General features: G+C 40.6%; 1 protein-coding gene across 5 annotated transcripts in view; it reads right to left on the bottom strand.

Annotated features, from left to right (window-relative positions):
- The window catches only part of MAP2K6 (mitogen-activated protein kinase kinase 6), a 141215-nt gene that overhangs the window by 6992 nt on the left and 112532 nt on the right, over positions 1-21691 (bottom strand). For 4 of the 5 annotated variants that reach the window (XM_017950923.3, XM_021929346.2, XM_031657738.1 and 1 more), the window contains 3 exons: positions 21099-21238; positions 11721-11766; positions 5476-6137 (listed from right to left, as the gene is read on the bottom strand). In XM_017950923.3, coding sequence (XP_017806412.1) covers positions 6060-6137; positions 11721-11766; positions 21099-21238 — 264 coding nt within the window. In that variant the 3' untranslated portion in view covers positions 5476-6059. Of the gene's footprint in view, positions 1-5475; positions 6138-11720; positions 11767-21098; positions 21239-21691 lie in introns of those variants that run through there. The other variant, XM_017950922.3, reaches the window with a different exon arrangement.

The raw sequence follows: 21691 nt of genomic DNA, 5'->3' as shown, positions 1-21691 counted from the left end.
CTAGGGAAAAGGTCCTAGCTTTCAATAGATGCCCAAAAGAATCCATAGTACCCAAATTAAAGCCAAAAAAAAAAAAAAAAAAAAACCCCAAGAAGCATCTTTAGTTGTCAGCACATTTAATGGCGCTAGAGCCACTCAAACACAAAAGGAACACAGACCTCCTAGAATAAAATAGCTTTCTTTCTATTCTATTGGGTCTGGTAGCTCCTTCTTCCTAGATTTTACTCTGGCATTTTTCCATCTGACTATGCAAACTTTCAGAGGCCTAACTGAAAACTCACCTTCTATTTGCAAAATTAAAATAAAAAAAAAAAGTCCTATGAAGTTGACATTTATTCGAATACCTTTTCACTTGCTAATTCATTAAAAGCAGAAGATCCTTTGAGCCAAGAAATCCCTCTTAAAGTCATAGATAGATGTTAAGAAGGCAAAATCCCAGCACAATAGACATTTAATTCATTTTACTAGATCTGACTACCAGCTCCAATAAATTTTGTAAACATACAAATCTTACCTTCGAGGTCAGAGGGAGTAACATAGCCAAAACAGCATTTGGGTAGGAAATTAGGAACTAGGTATCCATTGTCCTTTCAGGCCAAAGAAAAAGGTGTTTTGTTAGACACTTTTAAGAGAAACAGAATTGTTTCTCTGAGCATAACTAATAAAGCCCCTTGGTCAACAAAGACATTTTAGTGATAAACTATGAAATATTAACCCCTCTCTGCCTCCTTTGAGATTATAATTCCCAAGACACTAAATCAATTCAATGGGAGAAATCAGGAACCCTGTCCATCTTAGCACCAGCCTCCTCCGATGCTGGGGCTTGTGAGTATTGCATTTTTCTAGACTAAGACACTATGGCATTGCAGGACTGGTGAACAGCAAAGAGTAGGGTTGCAATTAAAAAATGAATCAGCCTGGCCGGGCGCGGTGGCTCAAGCCTGTAATCTCAGCACTTTGGCAGGCCGAGACGGGCGGATCACGAGGTCAGGAGATCGAGAACATCCTGGCTAACACGGTGAAACCCCGTCTCTACTAAAAAATACAAAAAACTAGCAGGGTGAGGTGGTGGACACCGTAGTCCCAGCTACTGGGGAGGCTGAGGCAGGAGAACGGCGTAAACCCGGGAGGTGGAGCTTGCAGTGAGCTGAGATCCGGCCACTGCACTCCAGCCTGGGCGACAGAGCGAGACTCCGCCTCCAAAAAAAAAAAAAAAAAAAAAAAAAAATCAATTAGCCAATGGCAAGCAAGAACAATACTAATAATAACAAAACAAAGAGTGAAATAATGTGAAGAATTGAACGGCCAAGAATTCCATTTCGAGGGTCACCAACAGCAGACAGTGCAAACATTGTCATAACAGATATCTGTGGTCCCCAAATTATGTACTGAGATATCCCGAGGCACCACAGCACGCTCACAGCACGCTCACAGCACGCTCACAGGCTTAGCAAGATGATGTAAGTTTTTTTTTTTTTTTTGAGATGAAGTTTCGCTCTTGTTACCCAGGCTGGAGTGCAATGGCGCATTATCGGCTCCCTGCAACCTCTGCCTCCTGGGTTCAAGCAATTCTCCTGCCTCAGGCTCCTGAGTAGCTGGGATTACAGGCATGTGCCACCACGCCCGGCTAATTTTGCATTTTCAATAGAGATGGGGTTTCATCATGTTGGTCAGGCTGGTCTCAAATTCCTGACCTCAGGTGATCCACCCACCTCAGCCTCCCAAAGGGGTGGGATTACAGGCATGAGCCACCGTGCTCAGCCAATGTTAGAAATTTTTAAGGGAAACGTAGTGTCATATGCAGGACACTGTGCAAACTGCTATTATTAAGCTGTTGGGACCTAATTACTTAAAACACTGAACTATTAAGTATACATTTTGGCCTGGGGCACCATGAAAAAAATTACTAAGACAACTGAACACAGAAAGTTTAGGAATCTCTGGCACATACAATTTTTTGTTAGGCTTGAAGGATATACAAGAACTGTAAAATGTAAACAGTTTCAAGCCATGCCCATACACACTCGTTTCCATTTCAGATGGCTTAAATGTGATAGAAACTGCTTATTAAACCCATTTTCTTCTGATTAAATCAGTGTGACCAAACACAGTCTTTAGGAAGAAATAGATTATTCCCCGTCATCAGGGCCTTCAATCATAGAAAATAGGTGACTTTCACATGCAAAATCGGTGACTACCTGATATTTTATCAACAAACTTATACCTTTATGGGGGTTCTATCTCCTTCAAAGTAGTCACTTCGGGAGATTACACTTATTCTGGGGGAAGAATGACTCTACTTAAAAATAATCATGCCCTTTGGGCAGGGGTGGTGGGGGCGGGGTGTGGAAATCTTCATTTGAAATTATCTTCAGAGCCCATGACATGGTGTTTTACAAAGATTCAGTGATGCTAAAACTCCAGCTCTGAGGGACGATTTAACTTCTAGAAATTGTCAAATACAACTTTGTGCTAAATCTGATCAACAAGGCAGGTAAATCAGAGGGAAACACCTGGTAAGGATTTTTGTAAAAAGCAAAACAAACAACAACAACAAAAGTAATAATTCTCCAATGATGACACACATCTCAGGGGAGGGAACAGATTCTAAAGCCTTTTCTGAAAGAGAAATGGGAAAAATAATTTAATAGCATTATTTATATAAATACGGAGTCTCTCAAGGTGGCTACTCTGGTGGGCAATATTCATTGATACATACAAACATAGGGTAATTGTCTTAAAAGTTATGCAGATTACTTTTTGGGGCACACCTCTTAAACTAATAATATCACAAGAGAAATGACTATTTTATTTTATTTTATTTATTTATTTATTTTTTGAGACGGAGTCTTGCTCTGTCACCCAGGCTGGAGTGCAGTGGCCGGATCTCAGCTCACTGCAAGCTCCGCCTCCCGGGTTTACGCCATTCTCCGGCCTCAGCCTCCCGAGTAGCTGGGACTACAGGCGCCCGCCACCTCACCCGGCTAGTTTTTTTGTATTTCTTAATAGAGACGGGGTTTCACCGTGTTAGCCAGGATGGTCTCGATCTCCTGACCTCGTGATCCGCCCGTCTCGGCCTCCCAAAGTGCTGGGATTACAGGCTTGAGCCACCGCGCCCGGCGAGAAATGACTATTTTAATAAACATTTTCAAAAATTATAACATGGACAATTATATGAAACAAAATCAAATACATTTGGGGAAATAAGTAGGATCTCTTTTGTAGAGCTATACTGATTTTGTAATACATTGAGAGGTGTAGACAGGCCTGATATTCAGATGGTCTATGCTGGTGAGGCATTAACTATTTTGAGAGTCATCCGTGGATACAGATGTCTTTATATATAAATCTATATGTACAGAATACTCCCAATTTATATATAGTTTAGGTATCTTGACTTTTTCAAAAGCTAGTTGATTGGAACTCACAACACAGTTTTCCAAACCCAAAACCATGCTCTAAAATTTAGTCTCATGAGGCTAACAAGTCATTCTTTTGACTTTAGCGCGTAAGATATTTAATAACAGTGCAAAATACTGCTTCTCTGGGGAAAAGGTGTTCTAAATTTCCTATCAGTATCCCAAGAACATGCCTTCCCTCATAGTTACAAAGTGATTTCCACTGATGAGGACAGGGAAAGAAATAGGACCTGTTCTTGTTACTCTCTGCACGTTATTCACTGCAAATGTTCAAAAGAAAGTAAATTTAAGTCAGTTCTCTTTAGAAGGTACTAGGTCAGTGTTCTGAACCCTGCTTCACATGAAGGTGTGTAAAAAAACAAAACAAAACAAAAAACAAAAAAACACCAATTCCTAGACCCCACCAGTTAAATTCAAATCTCTGGTGGCTGGAACATTGGCAGCGACAGTGTTCACAGCTCCCAGATGGTTCCAATGTGCACCAGGGTTGAGAACCATAGACTAACTTGTTCTCTACCCTACTATTAATATGATTCTTTTTGCAAGTTTGGCCTAGGTTCACAGATGGGAGAGGCATACATATGAGAAGTTACACATTTTGTTTAGAATGTCTCAAAGTGGAAAAACAGGTAAGAGTAATCGGACCTGGACCAGAGAGACAATTTGCTTTACATCATTCACCAAAAGCTAAAATGGAGTAACCGGATTTTTTTTTTTTCCCTATTGCTTCCTGTTTTCATAGATGAGTGAATAAAATAAGGAACACAATTGCAATTTTTCTCTTGGTCTCAAAGAGAAGAACTTCCAGATTTAGGAAGATAGATGGGAAAGTGAATGGCCATCATCACTAGGGTGATACTCCTTTCCTGGCTAGAATAAAATGAGGACAGAGGTAGCTTCAGAGCAGAGGAAGCTCATGTTTAATCAAACAGATATATCTTGGAACTGAATATGAAGAAGTGTTCGGAAGTGTCACACTCATTCTGGGCAGGAGCAACTCTTCCTTGTCAAGAACAAGGAGGAAAAAATGCAAACAGAGAAAAATATATGATTGCACTTCAAAATCTAAAAGGGGAAGGAAGAGAGGATTCAGGGAAGCAATCCTCTCCATATTGAACTTGAGGCCAAGAAAGAAAAAGTATGGTTTTCTTTTTTCTTTTTAAAATAAAAATCTTCTGTCCTTCCTTGTCCAAAAACAATGGTTCCTGGTTATTCATCATAGGTCTATATTTTCCCTGTCAATTACTTCACTCCTTGATCATCAAGAAACCTAGAGCTACAAATCAGAGAACCTGTGGGTATATTTAGCCATGAGAAAGAACTTCTGTTGCTTAGTCAACCTGCTAGGAGCTCCTGATGAAGCTCATCTCCTACAGAGGAGTCAGCTATTGCACGCTGCTAAAGAAAAATGTGGCCTCAACTCAACTTGTGGTTGTCTGGTAGTCCATGCCTAGGAATTAATTCAACCTTTCCCATTATTTCCTCATCTTATCAAATAATTACTCACCACCTTTAATTTTCTCCTATTCTAGCCCTTCTATGAATAGTAAGGCTGCTTCACTGAACAAGAAAACAAACAAAGCCAAAGAGTGCATTAACTACAAAGGCAATCCTTAGAACTTACACATGGCAGGAGAGACAAACGCAGAAGAAGGCACCATTTTTTTCTGTAGTTTAACACATCTCCCCCTCAAAACTGACAAATGTCCTCCTTACCAAACAGAGATGCTCATGGAAACCATTTGGCAGGACTTGCGAATTGCCAAATATACAGAGAAACACACACACAGGTAGATGAATAGGTAGGTGGATATAAAATCATATTATGAATCACTTTCCACTAATACTATACCACAAGTGTCAGGAGAACCAAATGTTTTACTCTTTGAGCTGTGATATGAGTGATTTTTACGTTTTCCAAAGTTGGGGAAAAGAGTAATGACCAGAGCATCTTGCCACTTCCCCTAAAAGATGTGGTGATCACCCAGGATTGGGCAGATGTTTGCAAAAATGGCAGCAGTCACAACAGCTGGAACAGACATGTCACAAGAAGAGCTCCTTTTTGATATTTTTATAATATTCTCAAAGATGCATATTAAATAATTTCTTCTGGATCACAGACACAATTGAACTTAAAAAATAAAAGCCCTATAAATATTGCCAACCCAACCTTGTCTTTTTTTTTTTTTTTTTTGAATCTCCCTTCTTGTATAAAATGGAATCTTTTCAAGCAAGCACTTAAACATAAATATTAAAATAATAAATGGGACAAACTACAAATCTACTTATAATTTCATCACTACTGTAGCACCTTTTTGTCAGGGCTAATGCATTCATTTTGTAAAGAAAAAGAGAAATCTGAGAAGCTTGAGGACTCATATGACACATCATTAAATATTTAATCACCTTTTTAAGTCCTAAGCCTTTATCATAATTCATCCATCTAGACAGTTCATTCTATACTATAGATCCCAAGGCCCCCTCAAGAGGGGGAATAAAAAGAAAATTGGGAGAGAAAACCCTCTCAGAGGAAGGGTTCAATTATCTCAAAGATGACTCTCTATTGACGCTGTAGTGAACTTGCTTCACCCCAAAACCCACCAATCCACAGTAGGGTCAACTGATTAAGTCCATTGCTTTTTAGTCTCCAAGAATCAGTTTTACAAAAGATGCCACATCTGTTCCTTTGGATTCATGTAGGGTGAAAAATGGATGTTGCTGGAAAAGAAAAAGAAAAAACATGGCATTAATATTTCTCACTGACAAACAATATATGAGATTAGCAAATGAATAGATCCGCTTGGTACAGGGATTAAGTAACCCTATTTGAGCTAGGCTGGGCTCTTCCTACCCTTTCCAAAATCAAGCACACGTTTAGTGATGCAAACGTTTTAAAGACACCTCTTAGTTGTCACTCTTTCCATCCTGATATCTCTAGGTTTCCACTATATTCTTTAAACTAAAAAAAAAAAAAGTAATTATGCTACGTAAGTTTCATCTACGGCGACATACAAAGATTGACCAAAAAACAACCCAAACTCTGATTTACAAATAGCCCTGGGCCCCACAAGGTCATTTTAGGCTAATATAGTAGTAAGATAATAAGACAATTCATAGGTGTATGCACTTTTTTTTTTTTTTTTCTTAGATGAGGTCTCGCTGTGTTGCCCAGGCTGGAGTGCAGTGGTGCGACCTTGGCTCACTGCAAACTCCATCTCCCGGGTTCAAGTGATTCTCCTGCCTCAGCCTCCCGAGTAGCTGGGACCACAGGTGCTTGCCACCATGCCCGGCTAATTTTTTGTACTTTTAGTAGAGACAGGGTTTCACTGTGTTAGCCAGGATGGTCTTGATCTCCTGATCTTATGATCTACCTGCCTCGGCCTCCCAAAGTGCTGGGATCACAGGCATGTGCCACTATGCTGGGCCAGGTGTATGCACTTTTATTTCTCAGGAAAAAGATGAATGAAGGAGAAGTCAATTTTGTTGAACAGTAAATGTGCAAGGAAGGTAGCCCTTGCCTTTGACATTGGAGAATTGGTTTAGACTGAAACAGTTAAAGCCATTTGCCAAGCCACGAGTTACACTTATGTCTCTCCTGATGAAGAGTTGATCCATCTGAAAAATAATGTAGACTGCCAAACTCTGGTTATATGCAGAGAAAATTGAACTCGGAGATTAAGGATTGAAAAGGGAAAAGAAGAGTCTCCACACAGCTCAGATCAAGTAAATTATAAAAACATAACAAGTCTTGTGCTTTGCTAAGGGAACAGGCATGGTGTGTGATTCAAGAGGTCATGCATTTCAAAACAATTCTGAACAGGAAGCCATTTTCTCTGCCCTAGAACAACTCTCCCCAAATTGCTCAATTTTGTTACAATAAGTGGCCAGCTCTCACAGCGGAACCACCACCTCTACTTAGAAAGATATATCAGGTCATGAGCCACAGTTCTTACAGTGGAAACAGAACCAACCAAACCCAGTGGAAATAGAACCAACCAAACCTAACCAAAAAGGATAATTCCTACAGGTAGAACTTAGTCCCACGTGTCTCACCTCCCATGCTCACTTCCTTGATTGCCTGGTAGTACTATTTTCAATGACCAGTTGAGTAGCTAAATGTAAGCATTTTTACATCCAGACACATAAGTGACTCAGTTTCCCCTGACTTTAGGGAGTTTAGTTTCCAACCTTTATGTTGCCCAGCTGTAGGTTTTCTAATTATATTTGTTTTAAACCTGACAGCGGAGGGTTGGATGAGTCAGCTCTGTGGAAAACTGAGTTCGCACCCATGGAAATTCTAGGAAACAATGCAAATGGGAAAGGAAGGAAGAAATTAAAACCCCAAAGAAGATAGCTGGTCACGATTAAGTATCATGACTCAGAAAATGGAAAAGAGATTTTCTCCCTTTGCCCATCTGAGGACACAGGTTGGGTGCTGGCTCGGATCCTTACACTCATGAAATCAACTGAAGCTCTGGGTGTCAGGTCCTTCCTCCCAAGCTCCCTCAAAAACTAAATAGCAGCCATACTTCTGATTAGTAACCATATATACAGCACATTTACTAAGGGCTCTACCATCATACTTATTAGCTTTCCCACATCCTCTGGACATTTGGAAATCTTTTAATGTACTTAAAAGTTTTTTACTATCAAAACAGGACAGGCCAAACCTCAGATTATCTTTGTGACTGCTTCCAACACCTGCCAGCCCCACCTTGCCTTTTGTTCTGCTAGTGGCTATTAGCTCAGTGGATGTAGCCTGAGTCTGCAAATGAATTAAATAACCTGACTTGAAGTCTTTAATTTAAAAAAAAGAAAATCCCTAGGCATCTTTCCGTTTATTCCCAGGCTGAGAAAATGCTATGAGAGCCAGAAGGGCAGGGGGAGGGGAAAACGGGGAGGGATGTCAAATGGAAAGTGTGACTTGCCTTCTTGTGTGGGTTTTGAGGCTGCAAAAGGTTAAGAGGGAACCCAGTCCCTTCTATAAACAATGAATTAAGATTAGCAAGGGCAGCAACCAGGAAATGGGCAAATGAGGGAGCATGAATAATACTCAGACTATAGTCCCAGGCTGGATTTCCCAAAAGAGGAGTCAGGAAGACAAGAAGGGAGGACTTTACACCATTTAGGCTCACTGATGTGCCTGAAGAAAACATGGAGATCCATGAACATACTGTGAGGAATAGACAGACAAGCTACAGTCACCAGCAGGTCTCCTTGTCCCATGCACAGCACCTCATCCCTTAAGACTATGGTTTTGAATGGGTTCAGGCATTTTTGTTTAACATACAATTCAATCTAGAACTTCCTAAGATAATTGGAGAACATAATTATTTCACTGGGCAATCACTTGAATGAACTGGTTTATCATTTCTCGTGATTATCATCTAGGACAGGGATCAGCTAGCTACCTGTGACCCAGAGGCCAAATTTAGCCCACTTCCTGTTTTTTAAATAAAGTTTTATTGGAACACAGCCACACACACCCCATTTTTTTTTTTTTTTTAAACACATTGGATATGGCTGCTTCCACATTGCAACACTGAATTCAGCCATTGTAAACAGCAACTGTATGGCCTACGAAGACTAAAATACTTACTATTTAGTCCTTTACAGAAAAAGTTGGCTGCTACCTACTTTAGAAGAATAAATTCTACTGAGTCATACTCCCCAGTGACATTTGAGAAAACAAGCACATGAGATGATCTTAAAGAATACACACCCTTCAATCCATGTTAGGGAGAGAAACATTTGGGATTTCTATAAGAGGAACATGTCTAGGTTAAAGCCTTAATTAAAATGTCCTTCACCTGGAAAAAGGATTATTTTTTTCCTTCATACTTCCTCACCAACTTCTAAAATCTAAACAATTGCCTCTCAGCAAGTGTTTTCTCAATGCTAAAGTCAGGGAGTTTGGACTCAGATTTTCCATTTGAAAACCTCAATTCCACAGGAAAGCAGGGAATAGTTATAGCCGTAAAAGGCAAGTCCATTTCCAGAACCACAAAGACGAATGCTGTGAGAAGAAAATGGGAACCGACATGATTTTATAACATTAATATATATGTAGGCCATAAAATATCACAGGATTAGAACATATTGCAAATGTAGAATTCGACTTCAGCTGCCCATGTATATTAATCATTCTTTTTCTCAAGCATGTTTCAGTGAAATTTCTGATCAGAAACCACTTAGAAGAAAAAAAAAAAAAGTTCTGTATTTTAAATAGCCAGAAACATATAGAAAATGTTCTTCTTATCTGAAATTAGTTACAAAACACGGTGACTTTAGAATAGGAATACAGGTGCACACTTGTAGTCCCAGCTACTTGGGGGGCCCAGGCAGGAGGATCGTTTGAGCCCAGGAATTCGAGACCAGCCTGGGCAACATAATGAGACTCCATCTCTAAAAAAAAATAAAAAATAAAATATAAACAAATAAATAAAATAGGATTACAGGCTCCATAGTATCCTACAAGAATAACTTTATATCTACTGTATTTTATGTGAAATTAATTCAAAAATGCCCTAGCAGGTGCATAAGCATACGTAAAAAGAGTAGACAGAACTGAAAAAGCCTTTGACTGGCTATTAAAAAACAATCAGGAAGCAAATATTCAACTTAAACATGTAGCATGCTAGGATTTTCTCAAACATTACTCATATTTCCTTCTTTAACTGTGAGTTTTAGTTGAATAAAACTGGTCGAGTGCTGTGTACCAGGGGGCTGCCTTTTAACGGACCCAATGGAGGCCCAAGGAGATGGCCTCGTCTCCAGTTCATCCAGTTGCAAAACGGTTCAATCTTCAATCGAAGCTTAGGCAACAGAACTGGAAACCTATGTGACTGGCTGTAGCTGTCATGCATCTTCCTGATCAGTTTTCTGTAAGTCTTCCTGACTCGACATTTCCAAGCTGTGCTTCCTCATATCTAAGCCACCTCACCACAGCATTTGACATTAGGAATCCGTGCTTCTAAGACTGAGTTGGTCTTGAAGACAGCGGGGCTTGTGGCTGGGATAGCAGAGGAGGAAGCATTCAATGCCTGATGAATTCCAGTAAGAAACACTGATGTGTTCCAGTCAGCAAGGGTGTCAAGTGTTTTATTGCTTTTGAAATTGTGCATGAATGTGACTCTTCTTTCCCCCACTAAAATGAAAACCTTGATAATTGAAACAAATCTAGGAAAGAGTTAACACAGATTAGCAAATAGTCTGAATTTTATATATTTCTCTCCCCCCAAAAAATGTGTTTCTCCTTCATTCAACTTACACTTAGATAAAGCAAAGCATTGCCAAGTTTAGGTCCTTGCCATTTGTATTTAGCTTAGAATCATTAGTAATTAGCTTAGAATTGTAGTTACCGAGTTTTTTTTGTTTGTTTTTCTTTGAGACAAGGTCTCACTCTATCACCCAGGCTGGAATTCAGTGGCACAAACACGGCTCACTGCTGCCTTAACTTCCCGGGCTCAAGTGATCCTGCCACCTCGGCCTCCTGAGTAGCTGGGGCTACAGGCAAATGCCACCATGCCTGGCTAATTTTTTGTACTTTTTGTTGAGTTGGGGTTTCGTCATGTTGCCCAGGTTGGTCTCCAATTCCTGGGCTCAAGCAGTCTGCCCATCTCGGCCTCCCAGAGTGCTGGGATTACTGGCATGAGCAGCTACCGTGCCCTGCCTATAGTTACAACAATTTAAGAGAAGTTATTTTAATACAACAATGCTAAGATCTTACTTTCACTCTTGCTTTTTATAGATACAGCAAGTGATAAACTGTGAATGCTGAGGGAGTACAATTCAAGCTAATAATGCTTCGACTTACTTTTTTCCACCAAAGTGAAAACAAAAAGCAAACATTTTTTTTCCTCCCTAGCTACCACCAAAAAGTTGTTCATCTAATTTAGGCCAGATATTTTATCAAAAATTGATCAGTCAAAGAGCATTTAAGTTTTTCTCATTATTGAAATCTCTTAAATCATACTTTCCTTCATTTTATCTTAGTAATATGTGGCTTCTCATATCTTTTAAATTCAAAAATATAAATCGTATACACATAATTTGCTCTGTATCACAACAGGTTTATCAGCCTGGAAAAAAGTTGCTAAGAATAGTGACAGGTTCCAACCTATGTTTAAGAAGGATGTAGGATGAACTCTTTAACTCTCTTACCTGGAGTTCGATTCCTGTCACTGATGTCTCCATGAACCAACTCTTTCAACGTGGTGATGTGATGATAATTTAGGTCTTAGTGACTTTGCCTTTTATAGCTATTAGTACACTCATGTTTACATTTCCAACAATACTCACCATTAGCTCTGGGTATGTAGGCCGTTCTTTGGAATTCTTCTTTAAGCTTAAAGAAAAAAAAATAATCATTAACATCTAGAAGCCATATGTATTTTCATTAGACAAGGATTTCAGAACCTGTAGAACACTAAACATAATCAGCTTTAGAAGTGTATTGAAAACACAGCCTCCTATCTTGACTTTCCTCTTCTGTAACGCTTATGTATTATGTTTTAAATCATCCTGGTTGTACCTTAATGGGAAAAACAGTTGTGTGTGTTTGTGTGTGTGTGTGTGTGTGTGTGTGCACTTTCCTTTTGATACTTTACCAATGACATACAGACTAATTTTTCTGATCTAAAGCCATTATATTTCAAAAATATCTACTTTCCTCAATGCAGCTTTTAATGCCGTTTCCACAGACAAAGAAATTGGCAGGTGTTTCTTACATCACCATTTGTTATCTCTTCACTGTCAGGTACCTGGTTCTTTTTGCTTCTGTTTCCCATGAATATATAATTTGCTTTTATATAGTCCTAACCAAACCTGCCTGAGATAGAAGCAATAAACCCCTAATATTTATTTTCTTTTCCTTGAGACAGGTGCTGGCTCTGTTGCCCAGGCTGGAGTGCAGGAGCATACAATCTTGGCTCACTGCAGCCTCCACCTCCCTAGGCTGAGGTGATCTTCCTGCCTCAGCCACCTGAATAGCTGGGATTACAGGCATGTGCCACCATGCCTGGCTAATTTTTTGTATTTTTTGTAGAGGCAGGGTTTCACCATGTTGCCCAGGCTGGTCTTGAACTCTTAGGCTCAAGTGATCCACGTGCCTCAGCCTTCCAAAGTGCTGGGATTACAGGTGTGAGCCACTGTGCCCAGCCCCCCATAACATTTCTAAGGTAATACTACTTGTTTATGACAAAGGTAATAAGACCTGTTTACGACAGCCGATAAAAGAGAAAGCACACTCAGTGACAGCAATTATTCTTTTAGAAATACTTTCCGGTCATGTGCTATTGTCAGGTGACTTCTGGTTATTCTGCTCTCTGTTGACACAGACGTTTAATAACATTTGATACCGGAGGCAATAAGCGCTGTTACTTATTATTTAACAGTAATAAAACTGTAAGATGAAGAGACCAACCCATCACCCCATCCTCAGCCCATCCCTATCCTTTATCCAACTCTGGCCTTCAAATGAAAAAAAAAGAAAAAAGAAAGGAAAGGAAAAAAAAAGAAACAGTTTACTTGGAGGTGGAATCCCAGGTTACAGAATGGAGAAAAAGATGATTTTGAAAACTATGATTTGCAAGGCAACCTACAGACTCCTGTGCCCAGTGGGCCACAAAATCATCCATGAATGAAAAGGAGCTTTGCCTGGCATTGGAATGGAAAGGAATTTTGCCTGGAGTTGGAGGAATCAAAATGTAACTGATTCTTAGGTTGCTGGGATTTGAGCTAATGGATCGTTTTGAGCAAATGAGATCTAGTATGTGTGGCGTGAGCTCTGCCTCACCCTCTGAAGCTAAGCATGACAGGGGTAAGGTACAGAACCATGAGACAACGGAGTAGTTCAGGTACTTCGAGAAACTAAGGTTTAAAACGAAATAAAATTTAAAAAAAAAAAAAGAGAGAGAGAAAGTTTTTGAACCAAAACAACTTAAAATCAGCCTACCAGTTTATTCCAGGCAATGCTGTGGGTGGAAGCCAGGGAACCTGAGACAGGGTACAGGTAGATGTGAGGACAGAAGTTTCAACCTGGAACTGAGGGCAGACCTAGGACCTAGTGACCTCAGTGACCAGACAACCTATGAGAGAAAGTTTCATCTCAACTGAGGATAAAAATAAGAGCGCATTAGAAAGAGGAATTAACAGCTGGCAAAGTCCGATTGATATGGGAATGTGTGCTGAGTGAAATGAATGAGTCCGTGTAACTCCCACTGATGGTTTTGTAGGTACCTAGATGCTGAGGGTCTACGTGGGTGGGTCTCAGCTGGAGGTCATTTTGCTCCCCAGGGGATATATGGAAACTGTCAGGAGCCATTTTTGGTTGTTACACCTGGTGGCAGGGTGTTACTGGCATCTAATAGGTAGAGGCTGGGGATGTTGCTAAACATCCCACAATGCACTGGGCAATCCACCACAACAAAGAACAATCTAGCCCAAAATGTCAATAGTGTAGAGAGAAAGAAACGCTGTGCTATGTGTAACAGGTGGTCCCTCCTTGTTGCTGCTTCCTCTCCCCTTCACTTAAAAGGAACATCTCCAGCTGGTTCGTCTGTCTTTAAGCACATTCTCATCACGACCGTCTCCTGCCCTCAGCCCCAGGAAGCCAAAGTGTTTCTTTCTAAGTTCAAGAGCTAGTTTACCTAGAAAGAAACACAGAAGAAGCAGTGTGATCCCAGGAGTATTGCTGACTTGCACACAGACCCTAGTAAAAATAACAAACAGGCTAGAAGCCCTGAATTTCCCACTATTGTTCAAAGCAAATCAAAAACCAGAAATTCCTCTCTATCGTTGGAACAATGTAACACACTAAGTAAATAACAAAAAGCACAGGCACAACATTAAATCCACAGTCAATATTCAAATGGTTGATTCTGGTGTCTCTATTTAGAACTTAAACTCTGCATTGCATCTGGAACATTCTCATTGAGGACCCAGGCCCACTCCGTTACTAGCTTTCATCAGCCAACAACAATGTCAGGAAGAAAAGCTTGTTTCTCAAATGTAAAAATGTGCCGTTTTTTACTTTATATTTAGCAGAAGAGATAAAAGGACTTTAGCAGACTTTATATTTAGCAGAAGAGATAAAATGGATCATTTTGAGCAAATGAGACCTAGTACGTGTGGCGTGAGCTCTGCCTCACCCTCTGAAGCTAAGCATGACAGGGCTAAGGTATAGAACCTTACCAACAGATAGATGAGTTTAAATATCTCCATTTTTTAAAATACTGTATTTTTTAAATGCTGTATTTTTTAAAAATATTGTATTTTTTTACATGCTGTATTTTAAAAAATACTGTATTTTTAAAAATACTGATTTTGAGTCAGGATATCTTTTCACTTCTGGAACAGCTTATAAAAATTTCTCGGCCAGGTGCGGGGGCTCACGCCTGTAATCCCAACACTTCGGGAGGGCGAGGCAGGTGGATCACTTGAGCTCACTTGAGGTCAGGAGTTCAAGACCAGCCTGGCCAACATGGTGAAACCCCGACTCTACTAAAAATACAAAAATTAGCTGAGCATGGTGGCAGGTGACTATAATCCCAGTTACTAAGGAAGCTGAGGCACAAGAATCACTTGAACCCAAGAGGCAGAGGTTGCAGTGAGCTGAGATTGTGCCACTGCACTCCAGCCTGGGCAACAGGGTGAGATTCTGTATCAAAAAAGAAAAAAAAAAAAGATTTCCAGTTTTGTTAACTCTGTATAAAGAAAATATGGGAAAGTACCCTAGTTGATCCATCATAAAGTGTTAAGGATTCCTGAAACCTCCGAGACTACTGGCCAATAGGCTATTCCTGGACTCCTGGCCCCTGATTACAAAGTTCACAATCTGCCCCAAACACTGCCGCAGAATATGAATGGAAAATACTTACACAGCAAAGCAAGGCTGTTTATTAAATTAATGTAACTGATATAACCCATTCTTTCCATCTTTTACATCAAGAACACTTCAAAACATGGGCTAAGAATAGCAAAATACTCAGGATAAGGTTGGGGGGAAAGTAAATTTTCCATGTTTAGTAGGAAGTACTTGAAATTCAGTACACAATAACAACTTTGGAGTTCAAAGCAATACCAATTTCTTTTTGAACTGGAATCAGACTTCTGAATTTTCAAGGGGCTTGTCATTTTCAAGCGTGCAATTAGCTAACTGCCCTAATTCTTTTTCCAAATGCCACAACACACGCTTCTGACCATAGCTGACACTAAAAAACAGCTCATGCTGTCTTGAGAATTGCTAGCTTGAAGTTTGTGCTGACCAGAGGATTTCTGCCTATTTGAATTCTCCCGATCATTTCCAAGAAGGGCTATTTGGTGCATCCACAGAATAAAAACACATTGCGCCTTTCAAGGCGTACACTTGTCAAAAGCTAAATAAACATCTAGTGCCTCTTTTTACTGTCCTTCCTGCACAAATAGGAGACTGAATTTGACTGTGTTTCATACTAACTTCTCTGAGTCAGACAATATCGATGCTTGAGTGGGCCTCCACTACCCTTCGATATGCCATCAGACTGGTCAGTTGGGCCCACAGCTTCCTAAATAGGCCTGGAGAGAAAGCCAAAGGGAAGTCCAGCTGTTTTGGCACTCGGCAGTTGATTTCCAGTGACTTCCTTCTGTGAACCGATAGGAAGAGTTTATGATGAAACCGGCTAAGATTCTAATCTTTTGCGAACTCGTTTGTTAACCCCTGGGCAGGACTAGAAAGCAAGACTTCTCTATTAGACTTCTCTATGATGAATCCCAAAACAAGGCTGACATGGTCAACACAACCCAACCCAAGAACTCCTTAAAATCCCTATGATAAGAAAGAGATACGTAGGAAAAAGAGGAAGAATATCTCATTCCGTAGTCCCATCTCAAAATAAATACAGAAAAGAAGGGTTTGCAAGAAACCACTGTGGGTTTGCTTTTTTCCTTTGCGTTCATATGGTTAACTCTTCTTTCTCCTTCAGGAAACATTTGTCAGATGTTACTGCAAAAGAAATGCAAAAACTGGAATTCTGGACTCTGGGTCTAACTTTGGGTGTGGCGATGAGAGCCTGTAAGAGCTTTTCTACTTCACTCCACAAACTATGTGATTTACTGTCAACTAACAAGCAGTGATCAGTACTAATGTTCCAGACAAGAGTGGCTGCCAAGTCAATTCCCTGGATACAGAATTACGGTACCTAGCAACATGGAGATGGCATCGTGCCAGGTTGATTCCTTGGGTGCAGGTGTATGATAGCATTGTGACATCAAATGCTTAGAGGTAGCATATACAAGTTCACAAATACTCTGATGGTTACCTAGGCTGTGGGTAATGTGTTCTTTTTCTACATACCAAAGACAGATGTAGGAGATAAAAACATAGATGTATCTATCTTGAAATTTGAGATTGAATATTTCACTTTCCAAATCCGTAGCCTCCCTTCCCCACTCAGCACATAGAGTTGGGACTTTCTGAGAAGTCGGGGAGGGCCATAGCCTATGTAATAAAAATATAAAAAACATGGCGATCACAAGGAAAAAAAGGTTCTTTAATGAAGATATGTCTCAATAATACAGCTTTATTCATGAGAAAAATAATAGCTGATAAAGGGGAGTTATGCGCACAGGGAATAGCCCTCTGTTCAACAAGAGGTAGAAGAGGTACTCCTCTGTTAACAATCACTTTTCTTCGGGAGGCTGAGGCAGGAGAATGGCATGAACCTAGGAGGCGGTGCTTGCAGTGAGTCGAGATCGCGCAACCACACTCCAGCCTGGGCGACTGAGCAAGACTCCGTCTCAAAAAAAAAAAAAAAAAAATCACTTTTCCATTCTTTCCACCAAGCTCCAGATCAAACCTCAAGCTTTCAGTAATCAAACAAGTAAAATCACTAGATTGCTAATGGATGGAGGTATGTACCCATATGTTAATATACGTATGAAAAATCAAATTGCTTCCATAAATTTCTAGGACAGTCATAAACTCTAAAAGAAAATCAGTGCTACTTTTTGAGTGTAAGATGACTTTTTCAACCCAGTTGAAAAATAATGTTCATCCTTAAGGGATATCAAAGAAAATATATTGGTGGTTTGTGGCAGGCAAAAAAATCATTGACCTGGAACAGGAGAGCTTACATGCTGAAAAAGTCAAATTGAGGTTAAGTAAGAATGCTCATAAAATTCAGAATTAACAATTCCCTTCTATTTCTTAATTCCCATACCAACAAAATGACTATTTTAGACAATTGATATTCTTAAGTATAGCATTCTACCAGAACTACAATACTGAAACTTTGACAAAGGAAAATTTATCTTTTAATGACTTTCAGGGTAAAGTGATTTGGGTTTTGTTTCTAGATATTTTCATATTTTATTTTACTTTATATTATATTTTATTTATTTAATTTTAATTTTATCTTATTTTAGCAGGGTCTTGCTCTGTCACCCAAGCTGGAGTGCAGTGGCATAATTATGGCTCACTGCAGCCTCAGCCTTCCATGCTCAAGCGATCCTCCCACCTCAGCCTCCCAAGTAGCTGGGACCCCACGTGTACACCACTACACCCAGCTAACTTGTGTATTTTTTGTAGAGACAGGGTATTATTTTTAATAAACCCAGATATAAGACAAACTGACTTACTTGAGTAGAAATGAAATGACACTGAGCAAACAGTATTAATAGAATTGACAGTTTCAGGAAAGCTGGGACATGTCTACGGCTCAAAATTTTTTAATTAATGAACTGTGGTAGCTGGGCTAAAATAAAAGAAAACGAGAGAGAAGGGGATATCTTAGCAGGCGGCCATGAAAACACTAAGGGTGTTATAAGGAGAGAGTAGGCACAGGCAGTCATTATATGAAGAGCAATGATGCGTATCTAGAACTTCCACATACGTGTGCACACATTGCAATTAGAAAACATTTATTTCTCAAGGTGTTCATTTTTCAAACATCTGTAAAAAGTTTCAGTGTTCTGATTCTTTGGAGAAAATTCTAAGTAAGAGAAAAAATACACTGGTGAAAGAAAAATCAAGCTATTGGATGATTTTTTAAAATAAATTGAAGAAAATAAGCCTTCTAAACAGAAAGTAGTTGACGGCAGGTCCATAGATCATATGTCGAAACCCAGGGTTATCACCGCAGCTGTACATAAAAATGACTTGAGAACATTAAAAAAAAAATTAGTATATTGGCCCCTCCCCAGACCAATTAAATCAGCGTCTATGAGGATGCGTCCTAGGGGACAGTGATATTGAAAGCTCACTAGAGTTTTACAAATGAGCAGCCACAGTTGAGAATCATTGGATTAAACTGGTGATTCACAATGGTAGACTCGGCTTTCTCAAACTTTTCACACCAGCCTCGTTCTTACCAAAATTTCCTAAAGTACCCAGAATCTTGGGAAAAGGGGACAGGCGGGAGAAAGGTAATAGGGAGAATAATTTGAAGAGACTTAGCTAGATAAGGTCATTCCCCATTACCAACCCTCTTGAGAACTACTGTTCTGTATTACCCAAGATGCCTCATCCCTTTTTTTTTTTTTTTGAGATGGCGTCTCTCTCTTATCACCCAGGCTGGAGTGCAGTGGCACAATCTCAGCTCACTACAACCTCCGCCTCCTGCGTTCAAGCAATTCTCCTGCATCAACCTCCTGAGTAGCTGGGACGGCAGGCATGTGCCACCACACTTGGCTAATTTTTGTATTTTTAGCAGAGATGGTTTTTCACCATGTTGGTCAGGCTGGTCTCGAACTCCTGACCTCAAGTGATCCGCCACCTTGGCCTCCCAAAGTGCTGGAATTACAGCCATGAGTCACCACGCCCAGCCCCTCACCCCTTTCTTTGATGTGACCTTAAACATTTGAGGATAAGGTAATTAATAAATAAATATCCAACCAACCAACCAACCACAAAAAACAAGTTTTTGAATCCAGAAGGCAAAATCATGAACCCATCCTGGCAGAGGTACTACCACATCCAGCACACTCCCTCAAGGAAAACAGACAGGAAGTAGCTAGAAGATATATATTTTAAGAGGCATCCAACAACTATTGTACTAGCACTCGAGGCTCCAGCCCCTCTCTAGTCATCCAGTCAAAAACGAAAACGAACAACTGCAGACCAGCCTCATACATCATCAGGGAAAAGTACCAGGGATGAGAAGGGGCCTTGGGCTAACAAAGAGGCCAAGAGCTCTTAGGTTCACAAGCAACAGACAGTTGCTTTGTTTTATATTTCTTCCACATTTCCTGATGAATGCTGTATTCACAGCTTTATGTTTTTATTTCTTATTTATTCGTTTTAAGATGAAGTTTTGTTCTTGTCGCCCAGGCTGGAGTGCAATGGCGTGATCTTGGCTCACTACAACCTCCACCTCCTGGGTTCAAGCGATTCTCCTGCCTCAGCCTCCCAAGATTACAGCTGTCCACCACCACGCCCAGTTAATTTTTTGTATTTTTAGTAGAGTCGAGTTTTCACTATGTTGGCCAGGCTGGTCTCGAACTCCTGACCTCAGGTGATCCACTCACCTCGGCCTCCCAAAGTACTGGGATTACAGGCATGGGTGCTCCACCTCACAGCACTTCTAAAAAGCATGGAGGCCGAGGAATGAAGCCATGAGGAAGATGTTCCTTCAGCTTTCTCAGTAACTCAAACAGCCTTCAGAGCTCCAGACCCTTCCCCAGCAGTGAGTACTCAGAACGGCTCCCCTCTGAGGATCACAGCTGGGCCTGCCACCATCTCCCAGTCCCCTTCCTCCTAATTCTCATCTACTTCTGTGGGATGGTCAAATACACTAACCTGGCTCAGGGGTGTGCTTCATTTCTGGCATCCCGCTTCCAGCATCACTTGCCATGATCATTACTATCAAGTCATGCCAGGCATCATGACCTCTACGCACACAGAAATGACTTGATTGTCTAGAGAATACTTTCCCTCTGTTGCTTTTCTTGACTGCCCTGGCAGTTTTCATGAAAATATAGTTTACCACATGAGTATGGCTCCCTCCCTCTTTCCACCCCAAATTTCTTTGGATTCCCTTCCCAGAACTTCAGCATTGTCTCTTATGGTGGGCAAGTTTCTCCACAGTTAGCAAGTATTCAGTAGCAACCAAGGTTCTACAAGACTTCTGAGGACCTAAGAAACACTCTTAAACTACCCACTATCTTCTCACCCAAAGTAATTCTTTGCCTCTACTCCCTATCCCCAGGCCTCTAATGGGTCCCATCAGCTTTCTCTTTATGCTTTAATCGACATCAAATTGCTTAAAGCTCACATAAAGGAGTTTCTTGCTTTTGTGACATTGTGAATGATATTCCTTCTCTTTGGAATACGTTTCCTTTCCTATTTCCCTTCTGCTTGGAAAACACCTCTCACGATCTCAGCTCCGGATTTAGCTCCTCCAGAAAAGCCTATCCTGAGGTCTTCCCTCCGAGTTCCTTAAATCGCCCGTGCCCCTATCTCTATCACTGGACTTGCCACTTTATACTATAATTATTCATTTATGAGACTTCTCTACTTGACTTTGGGCTCAGCGAGGGCAGGGAGTGTGATACGGTCATCTTTGCTTCTCCAGCAGAGAGGGCGCACTCCACAAATGCTTTCGGAATGAATGTATGCATGATGGAGACAAACCCGATGGAAGAAACTCATGAGAACTCATCTTCTTCTTTGACATTGACACTTGGGAGGTGAGGCTCTCTTACCACTGTGAGGTAAAGTCAACGAACTCTGCAGAGAACTTGTCTGCTGGGAGTTGTGGCGATGGCTCCTCTACCACCTGTTTGAGCTGCTGAAATGGAGTTCCCCAGGAATCATAGGGAAATCGAAGGATGGCCAACTCAATCTGGAGAAGAGAGGAAACAGCAGACAACAGTTTCAACAGGGCTGCGTTAGGGGATCACCCATGTTTCATTCGTGGAGAGCCAGAGGGAAACACAAGGCAAAGTTCAAGTATAAGGGGTGGGGGGAAATAAACTAATAATTTGTTCTCTAGCAATTTTCCCCAAATCCCTAGTGCTAGGGATTTTTAAATATTACTTACTAGACACAGCCACTTAAGCCTATCTAAAACCGGGCCCCTCACTAAAACTCACTGTGGCACTTCATAAAAATTGTAAGCCAACAGTATTAAACTTCAGGATGTAAAGCTAAGAGGATTTCAAATGTTTGGTCTGAAAAGTAATTCCCAGCCTGAGACCTTTCCAGAGCTGAGCATCTACTGCCACCTGCAGGTCGCTTGGTGAAATGACAGGGGGAGAAAGCAACCTAGAACCAAATGACTCATCTTTTTTTGGAC

The sequence above is a fragment of the Papio anubis genome, chromosome 17 (genome assembly GCF_008728515.1).
Source record: "Papio anubis isolate 15944 chromosome 17, Panubis1.0, whole genome shotgun sequence".
NCBI lineage: Eukaryota > Metazoa > Chordata > Mammalia > Primates > Cercopithecidae > Papio > Papio anubis.
Note: the sequence above shows the minus strand (reverse complement) of the source record. Positions and strands in the feature narration are given on the sequence as shown.